Raw genomic sequence first — 14,345 nt, forward strand, 5'->3', positions numbered from 1 at the left:
GACTTGAAAGTCGTAACACATACGATAGATGGTTTCATGGGATTTCGCTGTGCACATACTTGTTGCTGTATGTGTTCTGTGTTCTCTGTATATTGCGTGTTCTCTGTGTATTGCGTGTTCTGTGTGTGTTCTGCATTCTGTGTGTGGTCTGTGTTCTCTGTGTATTGTGTGTTCTGTGTGTGTTTTGCGTTCTGTGTGTGTTCTGAAAACGTTTTGTTTGACAGGTTCATGGTCTTGGCTTCATAGGGAATTGGACTATAATGAACTCTGATTGCCCTTTGCCACAAAAACTATATTTTTAAAAGCTCTGATGAGATCAAGGTGGAATAGACTTGAAATCATGGATTCCTATAATCTGAAATTAATAATAGAACCTCATAAAATTATCCACTCCCATACATGACATAAAATGTCCGGTGATCTCTTATTTCTAAAAACTTATTTTATATTAGGTGTCCAATAAATATTGTTGGAAAATGTGAATAATATTACGCGGCTATATCATTGTGCGACGTTAATAACAATTTACACCCCCGTTACCGATTGTTTGCCACTGGTGTTAGCCGAGGCTGTGAATTGAACTCAGGTCCCCGGGATCACAGCGCAGCGCTTCAATCACTGCACTACCGCTTCCACCGACTATTTTAAAGCCTCACAGAGAATGTAAACAATGGAGCACAAAGCTTGGACGTTAAATGTTGGTAGCATAACAGATGTGGGGATCTGGCAGGTGTAGGGAAGCAGAACATGCATCGGCCATGATGGCGTCTTTGGTTTAAATGAAATTAGCAAACTGTTGCCATACTCTAAATATAAGGTTTATATTGTCCCCACTGGTGGTCTTAGAACCAAATGTCGATACTTCCACATTCCCCTGGCCAAGGCCAGTCTATCCATAGGGCAACTCAAGTTGATTTCCTACAAAATACTAATCATATTGACCCTTAGATGGATCGAGGGGCCTAATCAAACCCCAGGCAGAATTTTTACAGATGAGTGACTTGCCGTTGAAATCCTCCACGCAGCGTGGCGATTATTGTCTGCGGGAGTCGTGCAATTCGAATGTGAGAAGATTGTTCATATATAAAAGTTATAAAATAACACAAACACCTTTTGTTATCTATTGCTTATAATAAGACCCATAGGCTGTTGCAATCCGCCCAAGTCAAATATACTTATTGAGGTTTTAAACATTTTAAAGTTGCTGACTGAAGGTCCCGATTGTGATCCTATCACCTTCAGCACTGCTGGGGCACACTCGCTATGCGATTGACATTACACTGAACAAATTGCCCAATTGTAAATAAAGGTTTAGGTTTCAGAGGCGGGTAATGACTTCCAGTGCAGGATATAAAAGGTGAAGCGAAGTACTTTGTACGGCCGGGTCGCCGCGAAGGAGATTGCACGCAACGAGTCGAAGGGAGGAGATTAGCAGGAGCGAGTCGACAGGCATAAAAAGTGGGAATGACGTGACACTTGAACAGAGCCACTGATCGCAGCAGCAGTGGTAGAAGAGGCAAATAGAAGCGACAGAGCGACGGTGGTGAGACAGAGGCATGAAAGGCCAACATCGCTGGGTCATCAATAAGGCAAACGGCTTTTGATTTGATTCCGTCCGTAAGTTTGTAGCGCTGGCTTTGACACGCATCGCAACATGGGAGCTGCAGAGCACCAATCGCGAAGCGACCGGTGATTTGATGAGCATCAGGACTTCATCTTGGATAAGCAGTGATTGTTCAAAGCAATGGAATCCAAGTTGCCGTGGAGGCACCCTTAGCAACTAAAACGATCTTGTAGGTTCCAACGGAAGTCAGCAGAGAACTAGCTCCAGAGATGTATATTCCGACTTCATGAACACACTCACAGGACAAATCAATATCTTTCAGGAGCTTCTTCAGAACTGAACTGATAGGATCACTATCTCCCTCGGTTAAAACACATTGGAGTGTGATACGGCTTAACCGCAAACGCCTACGCAGTGGTAGCAGCGGAAGATATGCCTCAAGTGGGGTTGAATGGCATCCTTGTCTTATTTACTGCATCTGTTTTCTTTTAATTACATATTCGCGACTCCAATGACCACATTTGTCTATGTAAGGTGCGAAATAAGGTCTACATACATACATTACCCATGTGTAGAAACTCCTGTCTGATTTAAATATTGGAGCAAATAGCACTGCCTTGTGATAGCTGGGTTTTTGAAGACCCCCCTCCCTCCAAGGTGATCTACTTAAGCCATTTCCACAGCGTTTGACAGACAGAGTTTCCCCCCAGTGTTTGACCTCCAAGGGCTTGGAATGCATTTGTGGGCGAGGGTTGTAACCTTGCAGCCTGTTGGGAAAACGAGACGAAACCTGGGCCCTCGGTGCTCACCACCAACCCCCTCACACCACTCTGATGTTGTGCTAACAGATGGCTCCGGGGTTATGCGTTTGGGAGCTAGAGGGTTGCGGGGTGTAACGCGACTCGAGTTCGTGTTGACAAGTGCATGAATATGGCATGAGCCAATACGGGTTGGGGAAGGCCTTCAAAAAAGCTTCGCTGAGTCTACATAAGCACGGGGCCTGCACACGATGTTTATTTTCTCTTGCAGAGATGTTTACTTGCCCTCGTCGTCTACCACGTGTAGGGAGGTTGATGAACGACGGGCCCAGGACTAGTTCAGATTTCGTTCATCAACAGCTGCTGGCTGTGGCTCAGGGTTGCCACCTGTCCTGGTTTTGCTAGGATCGTCCTACTTTTTTAGGTAGCCTCTGGGAAATCTGTGAGTCTTCTCAGAACATTAACTGGGGCACCACAGAAGGCAATATATTATTTATAAGGTCGTTCTCTCCTCTCTCAGTATTGTGAGATATCCTTCTTCCCATGATATGTACTGGTAGTTTGGTAACCCAGGTGCTGCCCTTTCTCATGAATATTCCCAAAATAGCCCAGCACACATTTTAATATGCAGGATATTTTCGTGGAAAAAAACATCGCTGTGGCTGGAAAACTCAGGTCGCTGAGTGCATAGCACAGCTTGCTAACTAACCACTGCATTGGACTGCAGAGTTGCTACTGCCGTATATTGACTGACAGGAACAAGGCCTACCTCTATAATCGTAGTTTAAAATACAAACTCGAGCCCTGCTTGTCAGAATGTCCATAAATCCAGAGTAATAAGTTATGCACGTTTAATTTTTTTAAATTTTAAGCAGTCGTTCATGAGCTGGTGGTGTGAAAGTGATGAGCTCTTTGACGTATAAATAAATAAATAAGCCACACATTTGCAGCAACGCAAGCCTGGGAGGTGCGATCACGTGACGTTGGTGTCACATGCCCACACATGCTATTTAGTGGCTATTATAAATTTACCTGCTCTAATTAATATTCTGGATGCCATGCAAGTCTCCATGATTATTGAGATTGAGACGCAGAAGCTCTCCCCAGCTCCGGCGACGTATGAGATGAATGCCACAGATTCTGTTACCCGCGGGATTATCCGCGGGTAACAGCATCTGTTACCTGCACTTCTCCGCTGGATAAAACAAAACGGCGTTTAATCGCAGATAATAATAAGATTGGGGCCAACTTGGACCATGACGCTGAGACTCAATGCCCTACGAGTTAAAATTAAATAATATAATGGTTTCATTTAAATAGGAAAGCCTCAATGCTCTTTACGATACGTTTTCAGGAGGGCCGTTGATTGGGATGTGTGGCTATTTCCACTAGTGAGTATCTGACATCTGCCATTTCCTGTGCACCTCACAGCCCAAGTCTCACAAATATATAATACACGAATGCTTGCCTCCAGAATTCTGGATTTTTTACAGGTGTGCACAACCGCTGTCGTTTCTGCGTGCCGTTGTCATTATTAGTGTGTGTGTGTGCATCTCAACATTACACAGTGGTATTTACGCCGCGATTGCCGTGATGAACGAGAGGGCTGATTGTGGCTGCGCCACGTTTCTAAGTGGCAGCACTGATGGATGTGGCCGTGGCCCTGAATCTGCGCTCTCGGGATCGTGAGTGAATGTGAAAATGAATGTGCCGCCACCCCCTGTGTCAATGATTAATTAAGTGCCTGTTTGCCTGGGTCCTAGATGCAAGCGCCGATGCGTTCGGTCGATACCAGTCAATAGTGCACAGCCCACTCTGCTTGGAAAAGTGACACCGATTTCCCGAGCCCTCCGTCCGGGTAATGGCTCGAACTGTCAAAGTGGTAATGCAACGGGTGGTAGGTCCTGAATGGGAGACCCATCGCGAACACATTTGGGTACTGTACTTGTGTTTTAATAAACGCAAAGGTAAAGGCGCAGCCGCGCAATTGCTCACACCACCGAGTGCGGAACTGCCTCCACGAGAGAGAGAGACCTCAAGCGAGTCCCTCTAGAGCAGGGCTTCGCAACCGGCGGTTCCGCGGTGTTTTTGTTGAATAATAAAGGACCGAGACCTCGCTTGTTCGCGAGCTGGGACAGGCGGGCTCTCCTCCGTGGCGTTCAGTGGGCGATCCAGCAGCCTCCCACCTCTCCATTGGTTGTACGTGCGCAGCACGGCACTGGAGACAGCTGTCAGCCCTCACCCCCGGCCCTCTTAGTTCCCTCGGACGCACGTGCGCAGTTGAGCAGATAGCCGCTATGAGCGGCTTGCGTCTTACCCGGGCCCATAGTGAGGGTTTTGGTTCGTTGTGCTGCAAAGATTGAGCAATCTCGAAAGGGAGTGCTGTGTAGTGAAACAGTTTGAGAAGCAATGCTCTGGAGGGTGTCACTTTAATTTGAGACGAATTCTCGCATCGGCCAGGCGGTGGTGGCGACGCACGCCTGTAGGCCAGCACTGGTGGGAGGCGAGCGTTGGTGAATCACCGCACAGATGTTGTGAAACTCCCTTTCCTTGGGTGTCGAGGAGCTGTGTACACGGGCTTGCCAGGCGAATGCGGTACAGCAAAAATATGGACTCCACCTGTTCTATCTGTATGGGATTGAGTGTTTCCCCCTCACACGCGTACGTTTTCTGTGGGTGCTCCAGTTTCCTGCCGTGTGTACGCACTCATTAATTGGCTGATCATGCCTTGATATATAGAGGGCCGCAGAACTTGGGCAATTGTTGGCACGGGCTCACCGCGTGGCTGCCTTCCCGCTCGTCTGTGGATCCTCTTCACATCTCTGAGTGGTTCCCTTTCTTCGACAGTGAGTCAATACTGTTCGCGTTATAAGTTGAAATTATTATTTTTCTCCAAGGGGTAAATCATTCTATCCGTTCTCCTTACATGTACTATATTCTCCAGATAATGACTTACTGTTTTCCCCTTATATCATTAATAAGTTTGATTTATAGAGTGCACTGATTTGTGCAGTGAATCGCTCACACACGTCCAATATAAGTCCTGTATTTTAGAGTAAAAGTTTGAAGTGCGCCGTTTATAATCCGGGGAATAAGTTAGTTTTCCTGCAGACGTGCTTTAATCAAGGTGCATACGAGTCATCTCCTGGAAGACGGTTCTTTAAAGCAATGCATTCTCCTAATGCTAGAACAGTGTGGCGTGCTTCTTACCTCACGGAGCGTCCTATAATGTTCCGAGGACGCGCCGTTGTACGTTTACTTGTGTATATTTCAGACCAGTGGCGGTCTCTGAGTCAAAGGTTGAGGAGGAATAAAACGTCGAAGACTTGATCAAATCTATTAATCACTCGCGATCTAATACCACGAGTAGCTTAAATATATCGATACTTTTTCACATTATTATTATGTGGGTAAAAAAACAACTCATTGTTCAGGCCCTTCTTCTCTGGCAGCAAGCAGGAATTGCTTTGACTATCACCAAGGTCATTATAAATCAATTTAAATTCCAGATACCGCTGGAAAGTATACGTGACCCTTCAGACAATGCATTAATCAAGTGACATAAAAAACACAGTGCAAAATTATAAGTCATTTATTATGATGAATTTTAACTATTTATAGGCTGCAGGGTAGCAAAAGTGAAACCACATACATCCACTCAATAGCATTTTCAAATTGGATTTGCGTTGTGTAGATATGCATACAACAAATTGGCAAGGAATGACGACACTGCTCAGAGGTCAGAGTATCCCTGGGCAGACACCGCTGACAGCCTGGGTTCGATCCCAGGCAGCTGCCGGTCGTTAAACCGGGTTCTCAAGTGCCTGGCCTCCAATGACAGCATTGCAACAAAAACAAAATGAAAACCCATCGCATACAATTTTATTCCGCACTTAATTTGAATAAATTCCAGCTCTGAGAATGCGAATGTTGCTTCGACTTTTGTGCGACGAACATTGCTACCCTCGTATGCAGAGCCAGTGGGAAAGTGCTGCCCCCACTCTTGTGGCCAACCAGATGCCACTTGACGGGACCTCAGAGGTGGCTCTGTGACGTCGGCATCATCTGGGCGGCTTCACGCTGATGGCGTAATTGGGTTAACTTCATGTAAATTATTACATTTAAGAAGAAGAAAACAACTGCTGAGAATTCCAAGGAGTTTAATTTCTTGGAACAGCTTACGGGTGATAAATTTAGTTTGAACTGTGATTGCTAAGATTATGAAGACGGTAATAACTTTGAAGTGAGTCCTGGTGTTTCTCACTGCTTAAACACGCAGCTGGAGACCATGGCTCGGGGGGGGGGGGGAAATCCTAATTCTTGCAGCAACAATACTCTATCGATAAAACTACCACTGTTGGCAACCCCAGGGGGATGATCGATGCGTTATTTTGGGTTTGACCTTGCGACCTTCCAATCGCAAATTTAATACTTTCACCAGAGTTTCTTCCATCACTTTTTCATGAATGTTATTCTCAAGACTATTTTTTAGATGGGTTCCGCAATGAAGTTGTTTGGTTAATTCCTTGTTGAGTAGTTATGCTGATGGGGGAGAAAACCCAGGTGTCAGGAGAAAAGCCACACATACAAGAGGACAACATTCCACCTCTGAGAGAATATCTCGGCAGCTTACTTGCTCTACTGCCTCATGCAGGCATGCTATCCTGCTCGGTCAGGTGTATCGCCACGATGGCGAGATGTTAACTACCTCGCCTGGTAGACAGGAGGTCGTGGGTTCGATCCCGAGAGGACACATGCATATTTTGAGTTGGCACGTTCTCCCTGTGATCGTGTGCATTTTTCTCCGGGTCCTTTGGTTTTTCCCTCCTACATTTAGAATCGCCATATGCATTTAGAGTATTTGGCTGCGAGCAATGTACACGTGATAAGCCACTTCGTTGAGCTATCATTTGTGGCCAGGTTGCTTTTAAAAAAGAGTTGGACAGCTCTGTGGGTCTTACCTGGTAAAATAAAAAATAGTTTATAGTTTCAGTTTATAGTATCACGCGTGTGAGCTCAGAACGATCTGCCAACTCTACCTCCAGGCTGCCGGATTAAATGCGCCCCCGACGTAAGATGGCACTGTGCAAGTTGTCGGCACGTTTCATTCGAGGCGACGTGTGTGATTCGTGCAGTGAAAGCCACACATCACTGCATAGGTCGCGGAACAAGCATTCAATGTTTATTGTTTATTCTTCGCTCTGCTGCGGTGACGTTTGCTGGAGGACGGGGTGTTTCAGAGTGTCTGAGAGCGTGTATTTGTTTTCGCGCAGCCGGTTTAATTTTGAGCACGGTATCCACAAATAAAGGGCTCGACATTTAAACCGCAAGGCTCCTTAGTCAATGCAAATGTTAAATAATGTATCGATAGAGCAGGTGCATGTTTCTGAAGGTTATTTGGTTATTTATTTTTCTTTCACAATCTTTTCAGTGAAAAAGATCGATTTTCGCACCTAATTTCTGCTTTGTGTATTTTTACAATATCATTATATCATCCTCGTTTGCACGCTTCTGGATTAAAGTACAGTGTTCTCCAAACAAGAGATCTTGAATCTTGAGTGCTGAGCTAGTCTGGTCGTATTATGGGAAGGGACAGCGGTAGGCTTTGGACTCTCGATCCGAGGGTCGGAGTTCAAATCACTGCAGCCTATCGTGCCAACACTTTGTCAAAAGGGTGGTGGTTATTTCGTGGAAAAACCTGGGCCCTACTCTGAGAATGTGGAATGTTCACCGCTGGTTCAGGACTGCCAATAGAGATGCACAATACCCCATTGCTCTTAATGAAAATGAAGAAACCTTCACCTCGCTTAAATCAATCCGTGTTTGCATTCTACGCGCTCAAATTATTGCAAGTTTCACGCAGTATCCACTGGGTGTCATCGGATAGACGAGTCTCCTTTGCTCGCTGCGGCAGCGTAGGGCCGAGTTACTAAATGCTCTGCTCGTCGATTGCATTGCTGCATCTGTTTCCGATGCGATATCTGGCTCTGGACGATGGCTTAGCCGGGGCTGGGTTCCCTTTGCCTTTTGAACCCCATACTTCCATCGAGGGACATTGCCGCCGTTCCAGAATCCTGGGAAACTGATCGACGTTTAAATGCAGCCAGCATTCCCGTCTCCACTGCAAGCAATTGATTTCGTGAAATCTTTATTTATGCTGGGTCAACCCTATCGACCACGTACGCTTATTTATAAGTATATGCTTAGCTCTGAGGAAATGGGGAGACAAAGGTGGCTGAGCACAGCTACGGCCACAACAACAACACAAACCTTGCCAGCTTCTTTGGATGCTTGCGATCTCTACTAAATCTTCGTCCGCGCCAGTTATGCCGGTACCTCTGTCTATGCTAATCCATTTTGTGATGTTTTCTCTGTCTCTGTCCCTACAGCTGTGTCCGCCTTTGGCCGCAAATTTGCATCCCTGTGGTGATGGCATCGCAGGCGAACACTGCGGTACGTGTCTTAGTGCACCGCACTCACCACGGCACCGCAGGGGGACACTGCGGTGCGTGTCTCGTGCACCACACTCACCACGGCACCGCAGGGGGACACTGCGGTGCGTGTCTCGTGCACCGCACTCACCACGGCACCGCAGGGGGACACTGCGGTACGTGTCTCGGTGCACCGCACTCACCACGGCACCGCTGCCGTGGCGTTCCCGGTCGTCAGCACACGGGTTGCGTGTGGTGGGGTAAATCAGGATAGTTATTCATACTGGAGAAATCCGATGAGCTATGAAGCTCTTTTGAACAGATGTCCAGCGGGTGAGGTCCTCCAGCCTCTTCGAGGATTGTTTGGCCAGCGCAGGAGAGTTGTCCAAAATATCCTCTGGAGGGGCTGTCCAGGGGCTCCTTGTAGTGGAGGTTCTTTATCCAGCAGTTTCATGAGCAAGGCATTGCAGGGCTGCACCTTTACCTATTTCATGAATGAATAGGTCACATCGGAACATCACATGGAGAATGTTGATATACTTTTGGGCATGTCAACAGTTATCCGTTATTTGAGCACTGTTGAGAAACAAACTCTCTACTGTAGTTTAGCCTCAGCTTGCCAAGCAGCCCGTCCTACAGATGTCATGTGACACACGCATCACATCTGACCCTCGTCAGATGTTCACCATTCACCGGACACTCACCAGCCATCAACTCACCAGACATTCACCACGCACCTGACACTCATCGATCGCAACACAAGCGGTCGTCCTCAGGCAGAAAAAATAATCCAGCATTTTTATTTTTTATTGTATTTTTCTACCTACGTGACTTTACCGAAAGAACCAACGAGTATGTGTGTGTATTTGTGTGTATGTGTATGTGTGTGTATGTGTGTATGCATGTGGGGAGCGGTAGTGTAGCGGTTAGTGCACTGCGCTATGAGCCAGGCGACCCGAGTTCGATTCCCGCTCACGGCCGACACCGATGACGACTATCTGAACCGGTTCTGAACCTCCCATAGGTCGACTCAGCTTCAAATGAGTACCTGGTGCAGTGCGTAAACATCGCCACTAGGGAGACAAAGGAGGCCGGGCGTGGTGTTGGCCACCCACCCACTCGTGTGCAGTGCCGGCCCTTCATAGGTGCTCGCTAACGGCACTTGCCCCGAAAGTCTATTAAGGCTATGCGGGAGATTTTTGTCTTTGAATACATGCGCATGCATTCTATTTTCAAAAGTGTGGAGAATCGTTTGCGAGCCCGTTATGTTGGGAGACGACAGCGCGGGGGCAATACTCTGGCACTCGCTCGCGCGCGCAACGCGTGGGCAGAATTTCTTATCAGCACAGCGCACACGCACACACGACACTAACACACACACGCACACGCTTTGCTCCGCACGAATATCCTCAAAAGAGCTCCGCTCGTGCCCTCGGCGGCGGTCGTCGGATGTTTATTTTAGAAATCGCCTGCCGCGCCTCTGAATTTCCATGTGTGGACCTGCTGATGTCTAATTTGCCCATTTCATCTGCGACGCCCTCTCTCTCCGCTGCGAGGAACATTCGTTTCTCGCAGCAAACTGCTCCTAGGGTCGTGAAAGCAAAATTAGCAGCCGGTTTATTTCTCCGAAGGAAATGTATCGTCGCCTTCTGCGCCGTATTTATTTCTTTGTCTTTAAGAAATGCTTTTCAGGGAGGCAATATAACATTGCATTTCCCCGCCCGCTGCACCACGCTCCGTTTGACCACAACACGAACACTGTGCTGCCCCTGCAGAATGAATGGTGGTGATTAATGTGTGCGGCACTGCCTCTCTACTCTATAATGGCAAATAAGAATTCCCCCCACGGCCAAGCCTTCCACGCGCCGCGTTGCTACACAGACGCAGGGAGCGCCCGAGCAGATAGCAGTGAGACTCTGCATTCCACTGCGCAGGCACACACTTGAGATGCCCGCCGTGAGGTGAAGCCAAAGTTGCAGCCCTGCATGTTTCTTGCCCGCACCACTGCTGACAGAAGGGGCTCCCCCTAGAGTGGGCTCTTAGAGAAACTCTATCCAGTTGTATTTGGCCTACTCTTCCACGCTGGCCACCACACGCGACCTGCCGATCGACTGACCGTGGTCGTCCCCATGCAGACTGCTGGCTGGACAGAGGCATGGGGGGAAGTGAAGGAACTCGCTCTGCTGCTCCAACTCCCTCGCAGGGAGATCGATTGGGTCGCAGGCCCAGCGTGCTCAGCGCTACGCCACGGCAGCGTCCGCAGGGCTGATTCTATGAAATCAATAAATTGGCTTTCTCAAGGAGACTGTCACTGATTCCCAAGATGCTTTCAGCAAGAGGGTTCCGTTGGGCTGAAAGAGTGATTAGCAATGCCGGGCGGTGGTGGCGACTAGGCACGTGGCTGGCCGCCTGTAATCCAGCACCGTGGAGGCAGCGTCGAGGGTTGGCGGATCACCGCACAGATGTTGTGAAACTCTCTCGCCGTGGGCGGTGAGGTGCCATACTCTGGCTTGTCAGGAGAAGGCAGTGTAGCAAACGTGGACTTCACCTGTTCCATCTGTATGGGATAGAGCGTTTTCCCCCTCGCACGCGTGCGGTTTCTCCGGGTGCTCCGGTTTCCTCCCACATGCAAGCACTCATTACTAGGCCGATGACACCTTCACACATAGAGGACCGCAGATCTCGGGCAAATGTTGGTACCGTCACACCTCCTGGCCGCTGCGGTTCGTTGCGCCTGCTGAGTCGTCGCCTCTCTCTTTTGGAGAGAGACCGAATACTGTGCGGCGGCGCGTTACGAGTGAGAATCCTGTGCAGCGCGTTACCAGTTAGAATGACGGTTGTAGATATCGGTCCTGTGTCCATGATAATCACATGTTTAATGTGTGTGCTGAATGTCCTTTGCTCTACAGAATGCAAGAGTATGTGCATATCAGTGGATTATTTTACTTCAGACCACCTGAAACAATGGAAAACCCGTGAAGAAATGCAACCCTTAGCTTGGCGTCTCAACACACACAGTAAGTGTGCACTTTGTTTGTCAATTATTTGACAATTTTTTTTGCGAGTTTATTTCATAGAGCAGAGGGTAAGAGACAGCATGTGCGCTTCCGAGGTGACATCCCAGTCGGGAGTACATTCTCAGCCCAGCATCCTCCTCTTGTGTGGTCGATACAATCGGTATCGCCGTGTGGGAAGTTGACGACGGCCACGCTGCGGAGTAAATGGCCTCCGCCATGTTAATGTGGACTTCTCACAGCTGGCTCATGGCCACAGAAGTGAAGGCCTCTCGCTTGAGCAAGAAGGAGCAGTGCGTGGTGACTCCTGGACGTACGATAACGTTGGCGAGGGAGTCTCCACCGCACATCCTCTCCTGGGCAGCCGCGGCCAAAAAGTGCCCTCGCTCGCAATCCCCCACTCCCTAATCTCTCTCCGTGTTTCTCCTCGAACCTGGAAGGTCCTCCTCCTTCCTCCTCACCAATCTTGTTCCTTCTTCCTTACCCATCTCGAACGCATCCTCCGCTCCCTTATCCCCCTTTTCCCGCGACGTTGAATCCCTCGGCCGATCTCCCCCCCGTTATCCGTCCCCTTGACATCTGTCCCGCGACAGCAGGGAATATTAAATGAATGCATTGAGGCAGCCTACCGGGGCGAGCCCTTACACGCTCTCGTGATATTGAGTAATGAGTGGGGGCCAGTAACTGTACACGGTCGGGAAAATCGTGCACCCCCGTTGATTCTGTAACGCTTAGGCAAAGTGAGTTTGTCTTCCTGAGTACTTAGAGAACAGAAGCCGACTGGAAGCTGTCAGGGCCAAATGCGTTGGCATATTTTCAAAGAGTATTTTTTTTTGCTGTTCCGTGTTGTGGGAAATCCACTTATCATTGTAGCCGGTTTTGAACAGGGCAAGTCCCTAATAGCGACAAACCTTTATGCCATGTTCATGTTGGACCCACTTGACGAGAGTGTTTGTCGTGAGGCCGTGTTACAGGCAGATGGACAGAGCTAATGCACAAATGCATTCAACCTTGCTCGGAAAGCGATAAATGAAAAGGCATCCTCAATTGCGAACCCAAACAGCGCAAGAGGCTGCCATTTGGTACAGAGAAACAACGTAACAAATTGTTTCCAATCGGATAAAAAGGCCTTTGGGACAATGCCCGTGAGCAGTGATTGTTTAAGCAGCGAGCGCGTGGCCAGTTTTGGTTTTTGGAGTCGTCAGCAGAGTGTGTGACCTGTGACACCACGCTGATGTCCATCAGCTGATGTCCATCAGCGTGGTGTCACGCTGATGGAAACAAGAGCCCTCTCCGTGAACACCACGGGGCTCGGTTCATCACGGTGTACAAATCACTGGTGACGCCCACTGGAACTGGGTGTTTTAGCAAAGGCGAGGCCATGAAAAGCCCCCTTTAAGAAGTGAATGCACGTGGTCGTAAATAATATTAACACCAAAAGTCAAGCAACTCTAAATGCCAAACGAAGCGCTTTCTCTATGTTTGTTGTCCTTCCCCTGCACCTCCGATTAGCACGGTTGGCTACGTATGGTGCAAAAGAAGTTTGACATACCATCTCTCTGTTGGCCCTTAATCTCGCAGGTGTTAATTCAACATTTCTGATCACTTTGTACAAATTAGTCTTCATTTTATTGAACCTTGAGGGATGATGGGCCAAGTTTAATTGCCGAGTCGATTTCCACAACGCCCGCAACACACAGCTGGGTTATATTCCGTGATGTGTCGTGTGTGTGTGTGTGATATAAGAGCTGTCACGTCTGTGGTACCAAAAAGCAGGGACATATGGGAAGCAGAAGAATAATGTCTCGCAATATCGCAAGAGGGGAGAAGTCTAATTCCATGGCCTTGAGTGGTGTTAAATGGTACGGTGTGGCCACGTCACACTCCACATCTGCACCCTAACCAGAGCATATCAGTCACCACCTATGTAGACCAAACTGAGCACGAGGACTAAAATCTCGCCTTGTTACACGAACGACAAAACAACTCGGAGTTTAATATCCACGAGAATACTTGACGGATATTCCGGGGCAGCAAAACCACCTTGGGATACCAGGATAGGTGGCAATCCGAGTGGTGATACTCGCGCATGTGCATAACAAGTTGCTCTTCATTCTTTCTGTGTGGTTACAGCACCCAGATGCTTCACGTGCAAGGCCATCTGAGCACTCGCACGCACGCTCGCTCACACGCACTCACGCATGCTTGCTCACACGCACGCTCGCTCACACGCACGCTCGCTCACACGCACGCTCGCTCACACGCTCGCTCACCCTGTGGAGACCCTGGGAGCAACACAAGAGTGGAAACCCAGCACGTGACTTCACCTGCAGCCAGGTACCGTCCCCATTGCCTCTCGCACGAGCGCAGACCACAACACAGGCACTGATGGGCGGACGTGTCGGCCCTATACCGTCATCGTGATCATCAACGGTCACGATCTATCCACTTTTGGATGAGCTCCTCCACAATCGGTTTCCACCGCAATGAAACGATCCGTCTAGAGTCCTGAACACGAGTCGATTTTCATCGTTTCATTTCCGCATAGTCCATCCTTTTGCTGCCACTGTATTTGGTT

At 48.5% G+C, this 14,345-nt stretch overlaps 1 protein-coding gene across 4 annotated transcripts in view; it reads left to right on the forward strand.

Annotated features, from left to right (window-relative positions):
* Positions 1-14,345, forward strand: part of LOC144944271 (protein bassoon-like) — a 158,618-nt gene that overhangs the window by 114,226 nt on the left and 30,047 nt on the right. For 3 of the 4 annotated variants that reach the window (XM_078872284.1, XM_078872285.1, XM_078872287.1), the window contains exons 10-12: positions 8,712-8,775; positions 11,663-11,770; positions 13,901-14,104. In XM_078872284.1, coding sequence (XP_078728410.1) covers positions 8,712-8,752 — 41 coding nt within the window. In that variant the 3' untranslated portion in view covers positions 8,753-8,775; positions 11,663-11,770; positions 13,901-14,104. Of the gene's footprint in view, positions 1-8,711; positions 8,776-11,662; positions 11,771-13,540; positions 13,608-13,900; positions 14,105-14,345 lie in introns of those variants that run through there. The other variant, XM_078872286.1, reaches the window with a different exon arrangement.

Source organism: Lampetra fluviatilis, chromosome 34 (assembly GCF_964198595.1).
Source record: "Lampetra fluviatilis chromosome 34, kcLamFluv1.1, whole genome shotgun sequence".
Taxonomy (NCBI): domain Eukaryota; kingdom Metazoa; phylum Chordata; class Hyperoartia; order Petromyzontiformes; family Petromyzontidae; genus Lampetra; species Lampetra fluviatilis.